The sequence below is a fragment of the Poeciliopsis prolifica genome, unplaced genomic scaffold (genome assembly GCF_027474105.1).
Source record: "Poeciliopsis prolifica strain line A6 unplaced genomic scaffold, Auburn_PproV2 SCAFFOLD017, whole genome shotgun sequence".
Classification (NCBI taxonomy): domain Eukaryota; kingdom Metazoa; phylum Chordata; class Actinopteri; order Cyprinodontiformes; family Poeciliidae; genus Poeciliopsis; species Poeciliopsis prolifica.
The window spans coordinates 309,080-324,529 of NW_026562392.1; the positions used below are offsets into that span (position 1 = coordinate 309,080).

A 15,450-nucleotide genomic window follows, 5' to 3' on the forward strand; every position below is an offset into this window, starting at 1 on the left:
TTTCTTTGCTGAGCTGGCACCATATAGTACATAACTGAGACCATCTTCATTGCTATAATTTGTTGCCTCTCCCCCAATCTTCAGGTTCTATCATTAATTCTTTTTGATATCACTTCATCACTGTACACAACAAAGAACTGGTTGGAGAGCAATAGCTTTGCCAGGAATATATTTAAAATTAAGATATTTTGATAAAGTCATTAAGAAATGACAATTACTTACTTATCACCTGCAGCAAATAAACAAATGTGTCATTGCAAAAGCCACCAACTTCACTGGATATCACATTTTTTCCACTTGTTTGATGCCACTTGTGAAGTTAGCACTTATAAGATATATTAGTTTTAGTGTTCAATTACTTTTAGTCTATTCTACAGGGCCAGGATGGAGGACTGTTTTTATTCAACAAATCATATTTACTTTACATAAAAAAGACTCATTTTTGTCTTTACTTGTTTTTCATTTATTTCCTACAGCGTCCCACTTATTTTTCATCCCGTGAGGTCTCGAGTTCCACAGGTGATGGTTACTGAGACTACACAGCAGCCTTCTATTTACACAAACTTGGATCTAGAAATTGTAGACAATAGCCTAAAATATTTGAAAAAAAATACCTTAAGAGTGATAAATGTAGAAAATATTCACTACAGTCAGCCCGGTTAGCTTAGCAAAGTACTGCTACGCCAACTCTAATTTTGTCTTTATGGAAAATTGTTAACGTCCTTGGAGAGGCGAATGAGTTAGATTTTAGCAATAAAACAACTCAGCTTTTTATTTTTTCAACCATCCCATAATGCAATGTGAGTGGAGCATCTGCATAGCAGAGCTGAATTTTATATGTGTGTGAAATTAAGCTGTGCTATTTCTGGGTAATTGCTATTGAATTTCTTACATTTTTATTTATTAAATTTTATGAATAAGTTATGAGACTCATTTGATTTTGGAGTTTTGAACATCATTTAAAGCAACTGGTAGTTCAATTTTTCAGATTTTCACATCTATGATATCAATTTTCTTGAAAAGAAATGATTAATGCTAACCTTGTCAAAATGGACGTTTTGATGTATAACCAGTCCATTAACCACCCAGAGCTGTGCACCTTCAACCTTCTGCCTCACTAAATAATAGGTGATGTGCATCAAATATGGAAATCTGACTTGACACATCCAGCTGACAATGGATGTCAGGCTGAATAGCGGCACTTTTCTGAATTACTGTGTCCATTTAAGGCACTGTGACTTTCAACCATTACACATGACACAATAGAAACTATCAGGTTTCTTTTTCTATTCAGGTCTATGCTGGACCAGATGTTCTTCCATCCATATGGAAGACATACATCCAAGAGAAAACCCTTATTTACAATCCATTGATCTAAGTCAAACCCGTTTCACCTCACACCACTCTCCCTTTTAGCTCTGCAAGCCTCTTCACCTTAAATTCTTTCAGCTCCTTTCTGTCTGTGCACTCTAGATCTGCTGTCTTTATTCATTCCTCACAACAGACACCTTTCTAGTCCCATTTGTTGCTGCACAGGATGTCTTAAATTGTTGGTTCCCTTGCCTTTTTTTCATTCACAACCCATTTCCTCTCTGCAGCCTTTTGTTTATTTTTTTCAACCATGCCATCGCCCATCCAGGCCAATATTCCAAAAACAATAGGCTTTCACCTTGGATTGTGATATGGATGTTTGGTCTGTGGAGACTGAAGCACAAGGAGACAAAAAAGCTATAATGTGTCCTTTGCTTTTTATCCCTTTATAAGCAAATGGTGAATGGTATACTTCTGTTTTAATTTTCACACCTTAAGGCACAAATAACCCACACCCTGCAGTTGAGCACCATAAACAGGATTACATAAGTGTGATAACTACTGCAGAGGAGGCAGAGGTAGCAGGGGGATATCGGGTTCTTTGGAAACTGGAGGTGGATAAAGCAAGAAACACCCAGTACAACATCTTGCTTGGTTGGCTTCCCATGACTGTCTCAGTATCAGCCCACCATCAGCCTGGGGAGGGAGAGATGGAGAAGAAGTGATGGTAGGACAGATAAGAAGGAAGAAGAAGAGGAGGAAGAGACGGAAAAGGACCAAGGGAGAAAAAATGTGAGATAGATGCTGGAAAAGGTTAAGGGGAGAGAAGGGAGCCAAGAAAGGTTTTATCCCTCTGGCCAATTATGACAAAGCAAGGATAAAGATGTCAGGCCACATCCTGTCCACAGAGGGAGAAGGGAGTCAGGATCAAGCAACAGACAATTAGACTACAAACCACGAACCCTTAGCCCAATGTGTTTGTGCCTTTCTTCCTATCTAACTTCTTCTTTTGTCTCTAATTACATCACTCGAGCCCCAACCCTCTCCCCCCACTCTGTGCTGAGCATCCTCACAGCTATCCAACATCAGCACTTGATTCTCCTCAGTTTTCCAAAGCTTCCCTGAGGCCGATCAAGTGTCACTTGTAGGACTGCAAAGGAACCAAATGCGCTGCAGACACTGCAAGGTCACCGAACTCACTTCCGTCACAGGAAACCTTAAACCTCCCATTTGCCTCTTTCAGTCCCTCTTTCTCCCAATTGCTGCCAGAACACCCCTATGTGCTTCTGAGGCAATGTCACACTACTGTTCTCACTTTTCACAAATCATACACATTTCCCCTGCATTGATGGCCACTGAAGATACCATTTTTCAGATGCCTTGCTGAGAGCATGTTAAACAGTGATGCTGACCTTCCAAGGACAGACAAAAACAAAATTCTCTTTACTCTGCAGTTTCTTGGCAGAAAACTATTTTCTACCCTATTGTTTAGAGGAGAAGCAGAGATAATTGTTAATCTCAGCATTTCAGTGATTTTGAAAGGCCGAGCAGTCGATTCACAAACAATGATGTAATCTCTACTGACACTTTTTTATTTTAAACTGCCATAAAATGAACACTACTCACCATTTATTTCTGGATCTTTTCCGCTCCCTTTCACACTGGGCAAACAGTTTTCCAAGTAAACTCCATTGTGATAACAACTATTACCCACACTGAGCTGTGGAGGCTTATCCCAGCACAGGCAGGGGGTCTGCATTATGCCACAGGGTCTGTTGGATGTGCTGGAGGCTAAGCAGTCTTCCAACCATTGGCAGAGCATCTGGCAGGCCGCCATGCTTGGATTGCGCTTCCCCACCACCAGGTACTCGGTTTTAAAATCCTCATCACCATTTTGGATGGCCATCCCTGCCCGAGGAGGTCCTTTCCTCATCTGCAGGAACTGTTTTCCAGCCTCTAGGAAGGCCACAGGAACAGAGGAGTCACACAGCCTCACAATCTCATCAAAACTCTCCATGCCAAGGTAGGTACGCGTAGTCTCCAAGAAAGAGTCATACTGGAAGGTCCGCAGCTGAAATGGCTGGCAGCCCCCTGTGGGTTTGGTCACCTTGATGAATGTTGTGTACCGTCGTGGATCTGGGTTCTGTAGGGTCCAGGAACAAGGCACAGTGGGGAACACTGATGATGACAAAAAGAAACCAAAGAAGCGGTTTTGAACTAAGGTGGAGCAGGAGTCGGACTCAGGGCCCGAGGGGGCAGCATGGCAGCAATCGTCCATCAGTAGAAAAGTGGCACAAAACAATAACAGTGCTGGAAAAGGCCATCCTGAATGGCCAGCAATGAGAAAAAAGTTTTTCATGGTTTCCAGTTGAAGGAAAGAAGGCAGTTCCACAGGCACGGTTGATGGGGTCTGGTTCCTGGTGAGTCACTTCCCCAGTTTTCCATATAACAAATGCATAGAAAATGGAGAAGGGGATGGAAAGATAGTGACAAATGTGAAGAAGTCTGGTTCTTCTCAAAGATCCAGCGATATGCCCATGGCTGAGTTAGACAACCCTGAGGTTTGCAGGAATCTGTGAGATGGGAAAGACAAGATACAGATTAGATTTAGGATCTGATTATACAACAGAACAAGATTACACTGATTCCATTTATCCTCACAATAGAAAATACCTATCTGCTATCATTGTTTGTGCGGTTTTCTCAGAACAACTGCCACAAATGAAGCTCTGTAGTTGTGGCAGAACAGAACCAGGTAGAACCCAGGTAGATGGAAGCAAGGAGCTGGCAGTGTAATGGAGTTTTTCTTCATTATGCAAGTTCAGATTGGTCTTTTCCTGAGAGACTACTACTTTCTTCACACGCCTGCTTCCACACTTCATCTGGCAGCAAAATCATTTGTCCAATTAGAAGACTATTAATTACAAAAATGCAACAGCTGCAACCATTCATTACTGCTCTTATTCTGCTGTGATCAGGACTCTGTTTTTGCTTTATTAATCCCCCCAAATCAGCTGATGCCTTAAGAGAAGAGAATTTCAATAACAAATTATTTATATTCTTATGGTGGTCTGATGTTTTCAATAAACATTACAAAATATATTTAGTAGAATTTTGCATTGTTATTTCAAAGATGCTTGGCTGAAATATAAATTAGCTTAGAAAAGGAAAATAATTCAAACTTAATTTTTCTGCTTTCCTAAAAAGTCTGTTTATATTTTGTGAGAAAAACATATCTATATTTCAGCTGAATGATTCCAACTGGTTCAATGTAGAGAAGAAGAAAACAATAATCTTAAATTATTGTATTTCTCAAGAAGTAAAAAGCAATGTAATTTTCATGCTTAGATAATAACATCAGGTGACAAGTCTCTCGGAAGTGACATGCAGAGTTTGTTAACTTCATGTACTGCATGTAGCAAATGTATTTACAAGTAATCCTTAATTCATAGATTGCATTCTACTTTTACTATTAAACTGAAAGAAGAAAACAATCTCATTAATATGACATAGAAAATCTTCAAGATCCTTTGTCAAGTTCACCTAATTAGATCATAATCTCTAAACAGTGACGTGCGTTTTCTCTGGAGTTTCTTACAGACACCGGAGAAAAATCCAACCTTTACCTTGAGTTTGTGCAGTTCAGCAAGATCAAAATTAAAATGTAAGATTTTCGAAAAACAATTACTGCTAATTACAGAAAGGGCAAAAATGTAAAACAACGGACCTCATGCCTGCTGTTAAGCATAGTGGAATATGTGTCATGCTGTGGGGCATGGTGCTCTTATTAGCGCACAAGTCAGGTCTACTGTGTTTTCCCAGCTCCTCCTATGCAGATGTATGCAGACAATTGGATGTCCACAATGTTCAGAATTCAATGCTTTACTCTTTCTGATCACCCAAACAAAGCTGATTTGTGTAGTATGTAGTCTGGAACGTAATGTTATAATATTAGACAAACAGGTAGTTTTTCCATTGTTTTTATTATTTCTTGTTTCATCATTATCACATCACACAATGCTTCTTTCAGTATCATAGGATTAATGTGACTAATGAAAAAATGAAAGCTGTGAAAGTTTAGGCATGGCTGAAGATGAGGGAGGAATGAATTATTTTATTTTTCATATTTGTAATGGAGGAAATTCCTAATTCATATTTTCAGAATAAATTTTAAACAAAATAAATAGACATTTATTTTGTTCATACAGTTCATACTGTTGATGATTAATTACATAAAAAATATAACTTCTTTTTAGTATAACAGTTTTTTTCGTAATAGGGTTCTTCAAATACAAACATTATGAACTTATAACTATTGTCTTCATTAGAGCAAAGCAATTTGGTAAAACAAATAAAATATTAAAAGTGTATTTCTTCTGAATTGCTTCACAATAGTCCACACAAAATTTGCTGGAAAAGTTGGATTCTGGGACAAGTCTCTGTTAAACAGAATGTTTAACCCCTTAACCCTCGCCCCCAAAAATCACAAAAAATGACTGCTGTTAAATCAACTGCTGTTCTTGAACAATTTGGAGCTTGGTCTCTTTATGAAGATGAAAAGCTACATTTTCTATTTATGCTCTTTGTGAGATAGAAATGGCTGCAGAATTTTGAAAAGCTTTTCAAATACTCTGGCAAAGTCGCAATATCCAATATCACTAATGAGGAAATATTTTTCCTTCCACTTCATTGAGTCATCATTTCAACTTGGCCAGACTCATGTTCCATCTTCTCTCACCTCACTTCATCTGCCCTCATTCTGACTGCTTGATAATTTCTGCCTGTGCAGAAAAAAGGACCAGGAAGCATTTTGATGGCTTCATCATCAGCACACAGGCAGTGAGTGGTGCTTTAGTAGGAAACTGAGGGGTTGGATTTTGTTGCCTCCCTCTCCTGTTCTAAGAACAAAGTCACAATTACCACATTGATCGACACTGACCCTTTTTTCCCCAGAATTTTGACACAATTTTTAAATTTATTAAAATTCTTTTGCCATCTCTTCAAAGAGACATAGTTTATTGTTTCAAGTCTAAAGCAGGGTGTATTGATATGCTCCTATTACTAAGTGCTGGATTATATTTCTCTGCAATAGAACTTGGTAAAGAGAACCTACAGTAAAGATTCCAGTGGAACCGGAAGAGATAGACGGCTTGGTTACTATCATCAGTTTGACTACCAGATGTCTGTTTATAGGGAAAGTTTTGATCTTGTATCTAATAAGTCAAATCACATTAGACATAATTTAGACATTTTTCTACAAAGCCATTCTTGTTTACTTTACCTTCTCAAGAGCAAGTTTGATCAAAAAACCACCATGCTTTAAATTTTCTTGCACCACATTTCAGGTTAACTGAGTTTTAATACTAACCAGCTTTCTCTGTCTGAACAAATATGAGCTGATGAAAATGTTTTGTGAAATATGCCTCTTCTCAATATACTTAGAAAAACATATTAAATAGAAAAAAAAAACAAATAAAATATTGTGGTTTGAAAATCTTCCCTTTTATTTTATTTTATTTTATTTTTTAGCTCAGATGATCATCAAGAGATTAAAATGGAGCAGCTGCCACATCCTGCAGCCCAGGAGTAAAAAAACTCATGTAAACACCCCCAACAGGCTCCCAGTGAGTCAGTCACAACAATGGCTCAATCACAGTGAGACAACAGGCCCCAAATTGAGACGTACACAGAGACACAGAGACAAAAAGAACTTTGATGAAAAAATGATAGAGTCAGATGGCATATCACTTGTCACATCAGCAGCGCAGGGATTACTGGCTGATTAGCAGTGTAGCTCAGGGATCTGATACAGAGCTGCTGCACTGCGGCACAAACAAAACCAGACATGCCTTACAAACACATACTTCTCTTACATGAAACATGTCACAGTTATCCTATCTCATTGTTATTTCACTCATATTACAATGTGCCAAGGATAATATTCACATTCAAAGATAGATATTGATCATGCAGACCAATAAGATAAGAGGAGTGATGAGAAATGACAACAAAATGAGATCTGTGAAGATCAGTCTGACATAAACTGACATTTTTCTGTCCAATCAGAGGCTTTATTTCAGCATTCCATTTCACTCCAGCCACATGATCAACTTTATTCGCTGTACCCCTTTCCAGTTTTTCTTAAATGGCTCTCCTAATCATCATTATCATTTTCAAACATCCATGAGTGAAATAGTTATGATCACTATTTGTTCATGTACAGACAAATGGATAAAAAGTGGTTTGGCAGCTAATTCCAAAATTCCACCAGTCTTCACATGCAGTTTGGTTTGAACCAATCAGTGGACAGAATTAATACAAGTAAACATGTTAGCCCATAAATTAAACACCATACCAATGCTAGTTCAATAAATTCCCAAAATAGCTTGAAAGAATGTTCTCAACCACATGATATGATTTCCCTGTCTGTGCCATGTTTCATGTTGCATCTCTTCTCTGCTCCTCCTGACTCTGTTGGCTGTTGATTGCTTCCACTTGTGTTCTGCCTACATAAACTTCTGCTCTGCACTTGGTGAAAAATTGTTTGTCGTCAACCATCGAGCGTTCTTTGCTTGATGGTTCCTATTCCAATTTTCTGACTTTTAACGAGTCATGGCATAGTTGCTCTGAAAAATCAACTTATTTAGGACTGTCCACTTAATTTCAAAACTTAATTAGATTACAGGTTACTTTCAGATGTCCTAGGAATAAAAAAAGATAAAAATAAAAAATTTCAAAGTGACAGTAATAGGCATGATGAATCATAAACAGATAAATTATGGAACTTCTCTGTGATAAACGTAAGATTAAACGTCTTTATTCAAGTTGATCGATCGGTATTTCACTCTTCCACTAGATGAATAATGACAGTACAAGAGTCACACCTTTTCTACTGCGTATGCTGACAGAAACAACACAAACTAGAAATCAGAAAGCTGACTACCACAAGTCTTGTGAATTTTTTAAAATTGTTCATTCAACTAGGCAAAAGAAAATTCAAGACTTCCACTGTTTTGACAACACTTCAGTTCAAAAATATAAATCTACCTTGAAAAGCTTAAAACCACCAGGAAGACAGCCTTCTCTGTTCATGACTGGGTTCAGATAATTAACATTAAGCCTGCTCTTACACCATCAAGGTTGTTGATGTCTCGTATCCTTCCTTAGACCAGTGCAGCAGCATGGTAAAGAAATGGACAGATCTTGGCAGTCACATGTCAGTCACAGTCCTGATGAAAATTTATTTGTCAAGCTGAACCCAAGGCCAGCTGTTGAATTGTAGATGCAGGGGCTAAAGATGGGACAGATGGGAGCAGCATTAGTATTTTCATCATATACAATGAAGAAACCTGAAGGACTATAACAAAGACATCATTTATTGTAAGGAGAGGATAAATCATAAACACCAGGAGAAATTAAAATAAAATGTTGCGTGCACCATTGTATATAGTATTCATAGCGAAGATATGCTGACAGGAAATGGCCTGTCTGAGCCTGAATGAAAACCAACAAAGCAAACTTTTCTTTTCTTGATGGTGTCTTTAGTCCAAAATAAGTGTTTTCATATGTAAATTCTGCAAAGTTGGAGGGGATATTAATATCTCAGCAAGCATTAGGGATAACAGAGGGCTCTTTTCTCAGCAAAATGCTGCCATTTCTACACATCTCCACCCATATGAGTACAACAAAACCTGCAATGCTCTGAAATTAAATAGATAATTAGCTGTCTCTGCTGATGAATGTGTTTACTGTGGTAAATGTCAAAACCTTTCTAATAAGCATAAGGAAGACATTTCACATCCCATAACCCCCTAAACACACACAGGTGGCCGCTGTTCGCAGGAATGAGACAGGAAACTGGGGGGAAAACAGAACATCAAAGGTCCAAAGACCGCTGTATGCAGAGTCTATGACAAAACAGGTACAACCCTTTGAAAGCACTTTCAAAATAGCAAAAATCAACTTAAGAGTCCTTCAAGTCTCTAAAGTTTTAACAGTTACTACTCTCTTTCCTGTCCTCTTTTCCTGAACCAGCCCTCCATCCATCTCCACTGTGTCCTTGGTGGAGGGCAGAGGGCCTGATGCCATATGGCAGTCTTGGTTCTGTCCAGTCTGGTTTTACTTTTAGTAAAAGGAATTCTTTAATCTGTAAGTACATTTTAGCAATTTCCGATATTTTACTAACATTAGTAATAGCTGTTCTATTTCTAGGTTTGAGTAAAGTCTGAACCTTTATTGTATTTTTTAGGTTGCATTATAATAACCACCGTTGTACTTTTATTCCCTTTCAAAACATCTCTCTGTTTTATGCTTGTAATTCACTTTTAAAAACCAAAATATGTCTCACTTCACTGATATGAGTAAATGATATCATGCGATGCAGATTCAGATACTGCAGGTGTCTGTTCTGTTATGAACTCAGCTTGGTTTGTGATTTCATTTTCTGGAAGAAATCCCAGTAGCATTGTGAGGATATTTTACCAGCTGCCCCGCAGTCGCTTGTTCTTTACATTAAGGCACTGATCTGTCAGAAACCAGAGCTAGAATCCATCTAATCCTTCCCATAGGTTCACTGAAGCAGTTTCAGACTTCAGACTGATGGTTTTTTGTAGCAACTTTTGCAATGAAAGCTATTATTTTGACATGGTTTTATTAAAGATCTAAATAAAATTTTTAAATGTGTTAATTTGAGTTCATTACGTCGAGCATGTGCATTGGACTTAATATTTTATTTCCAGCATGAACTTCCAAAATCTCTTTCAGACTGCAGCAGAGTGGGGCATTCAGAGAAGAGACAGCTCACTATGGTTTTGACTTAAAAGGCAATTGTGTGTCAGTATAGTCTATCAAATTTGTTAAGGTGTCTTGGTCTAGATAAATGTGTGGGGCGGAGAGAGCATTCAACCAACAGTGTTATCCTCCCTGAGCTGCTAGTGGAGCAGAAAAATTGTGATGCTGTCAGTGTCCATCAGTCAAAGCCCACAGCGCAGGCTGCAGACAGCAAACAGCAAACAGCAAACAGCAAGCACTGTTTCCAATACTTGAACTCATAAAACCTCATGAGTGTAATTGAACATGGCTATTATTAGGTTAACTGTACAGACTGTTTATTCTGTAAGCTAAATGCTGCTCTGTCCACCAGTCAGAGAATCAAAGCAGAAGTATGGTGACAGAGAAAAGTCACTCCAACAGACCATGGATTTGTTCCAGTGGATGCAGGGCTAAAAATGACTGTCACTGGATTTCACTGAGATGAGAATTTGCAATATGTAACCTTGGATTATAGTGTTGCTACATACAGAGAGCAGATCACAAGTGGTTTGACAAACACATTAAGATCCGCCACTTTGTAGGATTCTCACATCTAACACTTGTGCAGTCGAGCTCTGCCCACAGCCATGACAAAAGGCAAAGCAAGATTAGAGTCAAGATGCATATGGCGTTGCGTGTGTGTGTTATCTTCCCCTTCTAATGCCCATATCTCTCAATGGGGATGTTACTGATGGCAATGTGATGGTCCTTTTTTTCCACTCGCGCCATAAGTCTCTGCATAATGGCCGCTTTGTTCTACAACCTAATCGCATTAATATGAAAGCCAATTGCTTTGGATGGCAAATCGAATCAAGTCAGATTGCATTCAAATGAAAATGAGTTCATCAGAAAAGCTATGTGTTTGCACAAAGGAAACGGGATTAAAATTGAAGGAGAACATCATATACAACTGACTGCATTTAAATGCTGCTCCATCCAGCTGTAAAATACACTTTGCTCAAACCTTTGAAAGCCTCCAGAACACAAACTCATTGTGTTTTTGTCAGACAGATTAAAAACACATTCTCTATTGTCTTTTTCTGTCATTACAATATACAGTCATGGAAAGCAAATAAAGCTTGAATTTGTTTAAACCTGCACTGATTATTTTTTTTTTTTACTCAGCAGGACCCTCCATGCCTGCTGCAGCCCTCATCTAGTGACAGTGTTCAGCATTTCACCAGAGGATGCTTTAGTTTTGATTATAAATCTCTCTGAAAGATGTTCCAGTAATTGGTACATCTCCCCCCATACTGATGACCTACTGTGCAGGCACATCAGGGGACAATCATGTATAATTAAACCTTATAGTGTCTGCTATAGTGCTCATTTACATATCCTTTCCTGGTTAGAGACAGATGTAAAAACAGCATCCTCAGAAGGGAAATATGAAGCTAGTTTACATGTGCCAAAAACCGACTTTACTCCAAAGGCAAGCCAGGAGCAGACCTAAACATGTTTACAGGGGAGCAGACATCTGTTATGTGTCACCATAAATTGTTATAATAATAAAATCTATTAAACTGTACCAGCGTATAAAATGTTGTCCTTTAACCACCATAGCCACTACAAACCATCTTTGCTCATGACTGCTGGATTCAAAAGCCCACAATGGCAATGACCTTCCAGTTTAAAAGCTTCACAAGAGTTATAGGTGTTGTGGATCTTTGGAGGGCTGGATAGTGTTCGTTCAGCCTTCCCCACCAGGGGGCGTCCAGGGGCGTCGTGGTGGGCGTGGCTGGCGGATTCCACCTGCACACCTGCTGCCACTTACCTTGTCTGGAGGAGTACTTCAAGAGGATGAAACCTGTCGGAGTGTCAGAGTGTTAGCCAGTTAATGGTGTTGTCTCAGTGAAGCTTCCGGTGTCTGTTTCCATCTGGATTCCTTGTGGCCAGGAGTACCACAGAAATCACTTTTTTGTAATAAATAACTGAACTTTCACTGGTCTCCTGAGTGCGTTCTGCGCATGTGGGTTAATTGCGTAAACCAAAACATGACAGAACACTCCGGCCAACAGCTAACCCCAGCAGACACACTCCGTGGAACTCTGCACTCTTTAATTCAGAGTCATGATGTAGCGTTACGAGAAATGAACAAACGCCAGCTAGAGGCTAACGCCTGCCTCGAGGAGATTGCTCATTTTCTTCAGCCTTCCCAACAGCAGAATCTAGCTCCGGATCCCGCAACCACACCCAATTGCAGCACCGTCAGCACAGTCCGCTCCATGTTTTCCTCCAGCCCTGGTGATGTGAGTAAGTGCAGGGGTTTCCTTTTTCAATGCAATATACTGTTTAATCACTCACCACACAGTTTTCCTCATGATGGCGCCAATATTTCATTCATTCTCTCACATCTATCTGGCAAGGTTTTAGACTGGGCAGAATCCAAGTTTTCCTCATCCTCTGATTATGGGTGTTTGTTCGAGGATTTTCTTAAAGAGTTTAAACAAGTGTTTAATCATGCTTCCGACCATGCTTCCGACTCTGGATGGAATCCAGCATCACTTAAAAGTGCATTTCATAATGCTCTAAACGAAAACATGAAGGACCTGCTCGCAACACCGGAAGAACCGAGAACTCTGGAGGAATTGATAAGTTTGGCCATCCGCCTAGATAACAGAGCCCTCACTAAGGATAAGAGGAGAGGTTCACTAGTTTCGCCTATGGAGGGCGTGTTTTGTAACAAAACTGCCCAGGTCATGTAGCGCTAATTGAGCCCGAACCCATGCAGATTGGACAGGCTCGTCTTTCACCTGAGAGGCGCATTAGAGCTAAGCTTTGTCTTTATTGTGGCACAGCCGGCCACTTCTGCCTGCCCATCTAAAGTAAAAACCAAGGTCCACCAGTAGATGAGAGGAGGCTGGTGGACCACCTAATTAAAGAAAAATCTCCTCGACTCCTCCTTTCGGTCACCCTTTCGTTCAAAGACCAGTCAGTTGCCCTGTCAGCCCTGATCGATTCAGGTTGTGAAAGAAATTTACTGGATTCTAGTCTAGTACCGCAGATGGCCATAGAGACTTTACCGCTACAAACACCCTTAAGAGTCTCTGCTTTGGACGGCCAAGCTCTGCATCGGATTACCCACCAAACAGTAAATCTGCTTATTTCTGAAAATCACCATGAGATGGTAGCTAGCGCTCCTGTCATCCTGGGGTCTGAGTGGTTAGAGCAACACGATCCTCATGTCGACTGGGCTGAACGACACATTGTGTCATGGTCAATAAATTGTCATTCGTCTTGTCTCCGCTCAGCAGCTGCACCAGGCCCGTCATCAGCAGTCCAACATGAGGCGAATCCGCCAGACATCGCAACTGTTCCGGTGGAGTATCATGATTTAGCTGCCATCTTCAGTAAATCTAAAGCACTTTCTCTCCCTCCACATCGCCCTTATGATTGTGTTATTGATTTACTTCCCGAAGCCCGTCTGCCCAATAGTCGACTTTACAACATTTCCAAAGTGGAGAGCGAGACTATGGAGAAATATATAAAGGATTCCCTCACTGCTGGCATTATCCGCACATCCTCCTCTCCGTTAGGAGCAGGATTTTTCTTCGTGGGTAAGAAGGATGGCTCCCTCAGACCATGTATTGATTATCGTGGCTTAAATCAGATAACGGTCAAAAATAAGTATCCCCTACCCCTTCTCTCTGCTTTAGAACCGGTTCAGGGAGCGGCCATTTTTTCTAAACTCGACCTACGGAATGCATACCATCTCCTCCGCATTCGGGACGGAGATGAATGGAAAATGACGTTTAAGACACCTCTGGGCCACTTTGAGTATTTGGTCATGCCTTTTGGGTTGACCAATGCACCCGCCTGTTTTCAAGCTCTAATAAATGATGTTCTTAAAGATTTTTTGAATGTTTTTGTTTTCGTTTATTTTGATGATATCCTGATCTATTCTAAGACTCTCCCTGAACATCGTCAACATGTCTGACTCGTCCTTCAGCGGCTCCTGGAGAACAGACTGTTTGTCAAGGCTGAAAAGTGCGAGTTTCATCAGTCTTCAGTGTCATTCCTGGGATTTGTGCTCGAAGGGGGACAGGTGAGACCATTGGAGGACAAGGTAAAGGTTGTTTTGGACTGGCTGGTTCCGGAAACCCAAAAACAACTTCAGAGATTTCTCGGCTTTGCAAATTTTTACCGTTGTTTCATAAGAAATTACAGTCAGATCGCACTACCCTTAAATGCCCTGACTTCAGTCAAAATGTTTTTTTCCTGGACACCAGAGGCTGATACTTCCTTCAGCAACCTGAAATCTCTGTTTGCTAACACACCCGTACTCATTCAGCTGGACCCCACTAAACAGTTTGTTGTAGAGGTGAACACCTCTGAATCCGGGGTAGGAGCCGTCCTGTCACAATTCTCTGAGACAGACCATAAGACCCACACATGTGCTTTCTTCTCTCGTGGAATGAGTAATGCCGAAAGAAACTATGACGTGGGGGATCAGGAGCTTCTCGCTGTTTAGCTGGCCCTCGAGGAGTGGAGACATTGGTTGGAGGGAGCTTTGCATCCGGTCTGACCACAGGAACCTCTCGTACTTCAAATCAGCTAAAAGACTCAACCCCCGGCAGAAACGATGGTCCCTATTTTTCTCCCGATTTAACCTAGCCATTTCTTTTTGCCCCGGTTCCAAGAACATTAAACCCAATGCACTGTCCAGATTGCATTCCTCCGATGATTCAGACAGACATCTGGTCTCTATTCTTCCTCCCAGCTGTTCAGTAGCATCTGTCACTTGGGAAATTGAATATTTGATCAAACAAGCTCAAGTAACCGAACCTGATCCGGGAACTCGCCCTCCGAACAAGGTGTATATATGTGCCCACGTCTGTCCGGTCCAGATTGATCAAGTGGTTACACACCGCTAAGTTCTCAGCCCATCCCGGGGTGAGTAGAACCATCGCACTCATTTTTCGACACTTCTGGTGGCCATCTAGCTACAAAGACATCAAGGAGTTTGTGCTCGCCTGTCCAGGATGTGCTCGAAATAAATCATGTCTCCCACCAACTCCCTTCTGGCCAGCTACAACCCCTTTTTATCCCAAGTTAGCTGTGGTCTCACATTGCACTGGATTTCGTGACTGGACTTCCTATTTCTGGGGGCATGACTACTATTCTCACGGTGGTCATTAAGACCCGTCATTTGGTCCCCTGAAAGAAACTGCTTTCTGCTCTCCAGACTGCACAGCTTCTGGTCAAGCATGTTTTTCAGCTTCACGGCATCCCTGCGGAGATCGTGTTTGACCAAGGACCGCAGATTACGGCACAGGTTTGGAGACATTTTCGTGCGGCTCTCAGGGCCGATGTGTGTTTATCCTCTGG

General features: G+C 40.6%; 1 protein-coding gene across 9 annotated transcripts in view; it reads right to left on the bottom strand.

Annotated features, from left to right (window-relative positions):
- The window catches only part of adgrb1a (adhesion G protein-coupled receptor B1a), a 178,769-nt gene that overhangs the window by 127,956 nt on the left and 35,363 nt on the right, over positions 1-15,450 (bottom strand). For all 9 annotated transcript variants that reach the window (XM_055041770.1, XM_055041773.1, XM_055041766.1 and 6 more), the window contains exon 2: positions 2,938-3,884. In XM_055041770.1, coding sequence (XP_054897745.1) covers positions 2,938-3,670 — 733 coding nt within the window. In that variant the 5' untranslated portion in view covers positions 3,671-3,884. The remainder of the gene's footprint in view (positions 1-2,937; positions 3,885-15,450) is intronic.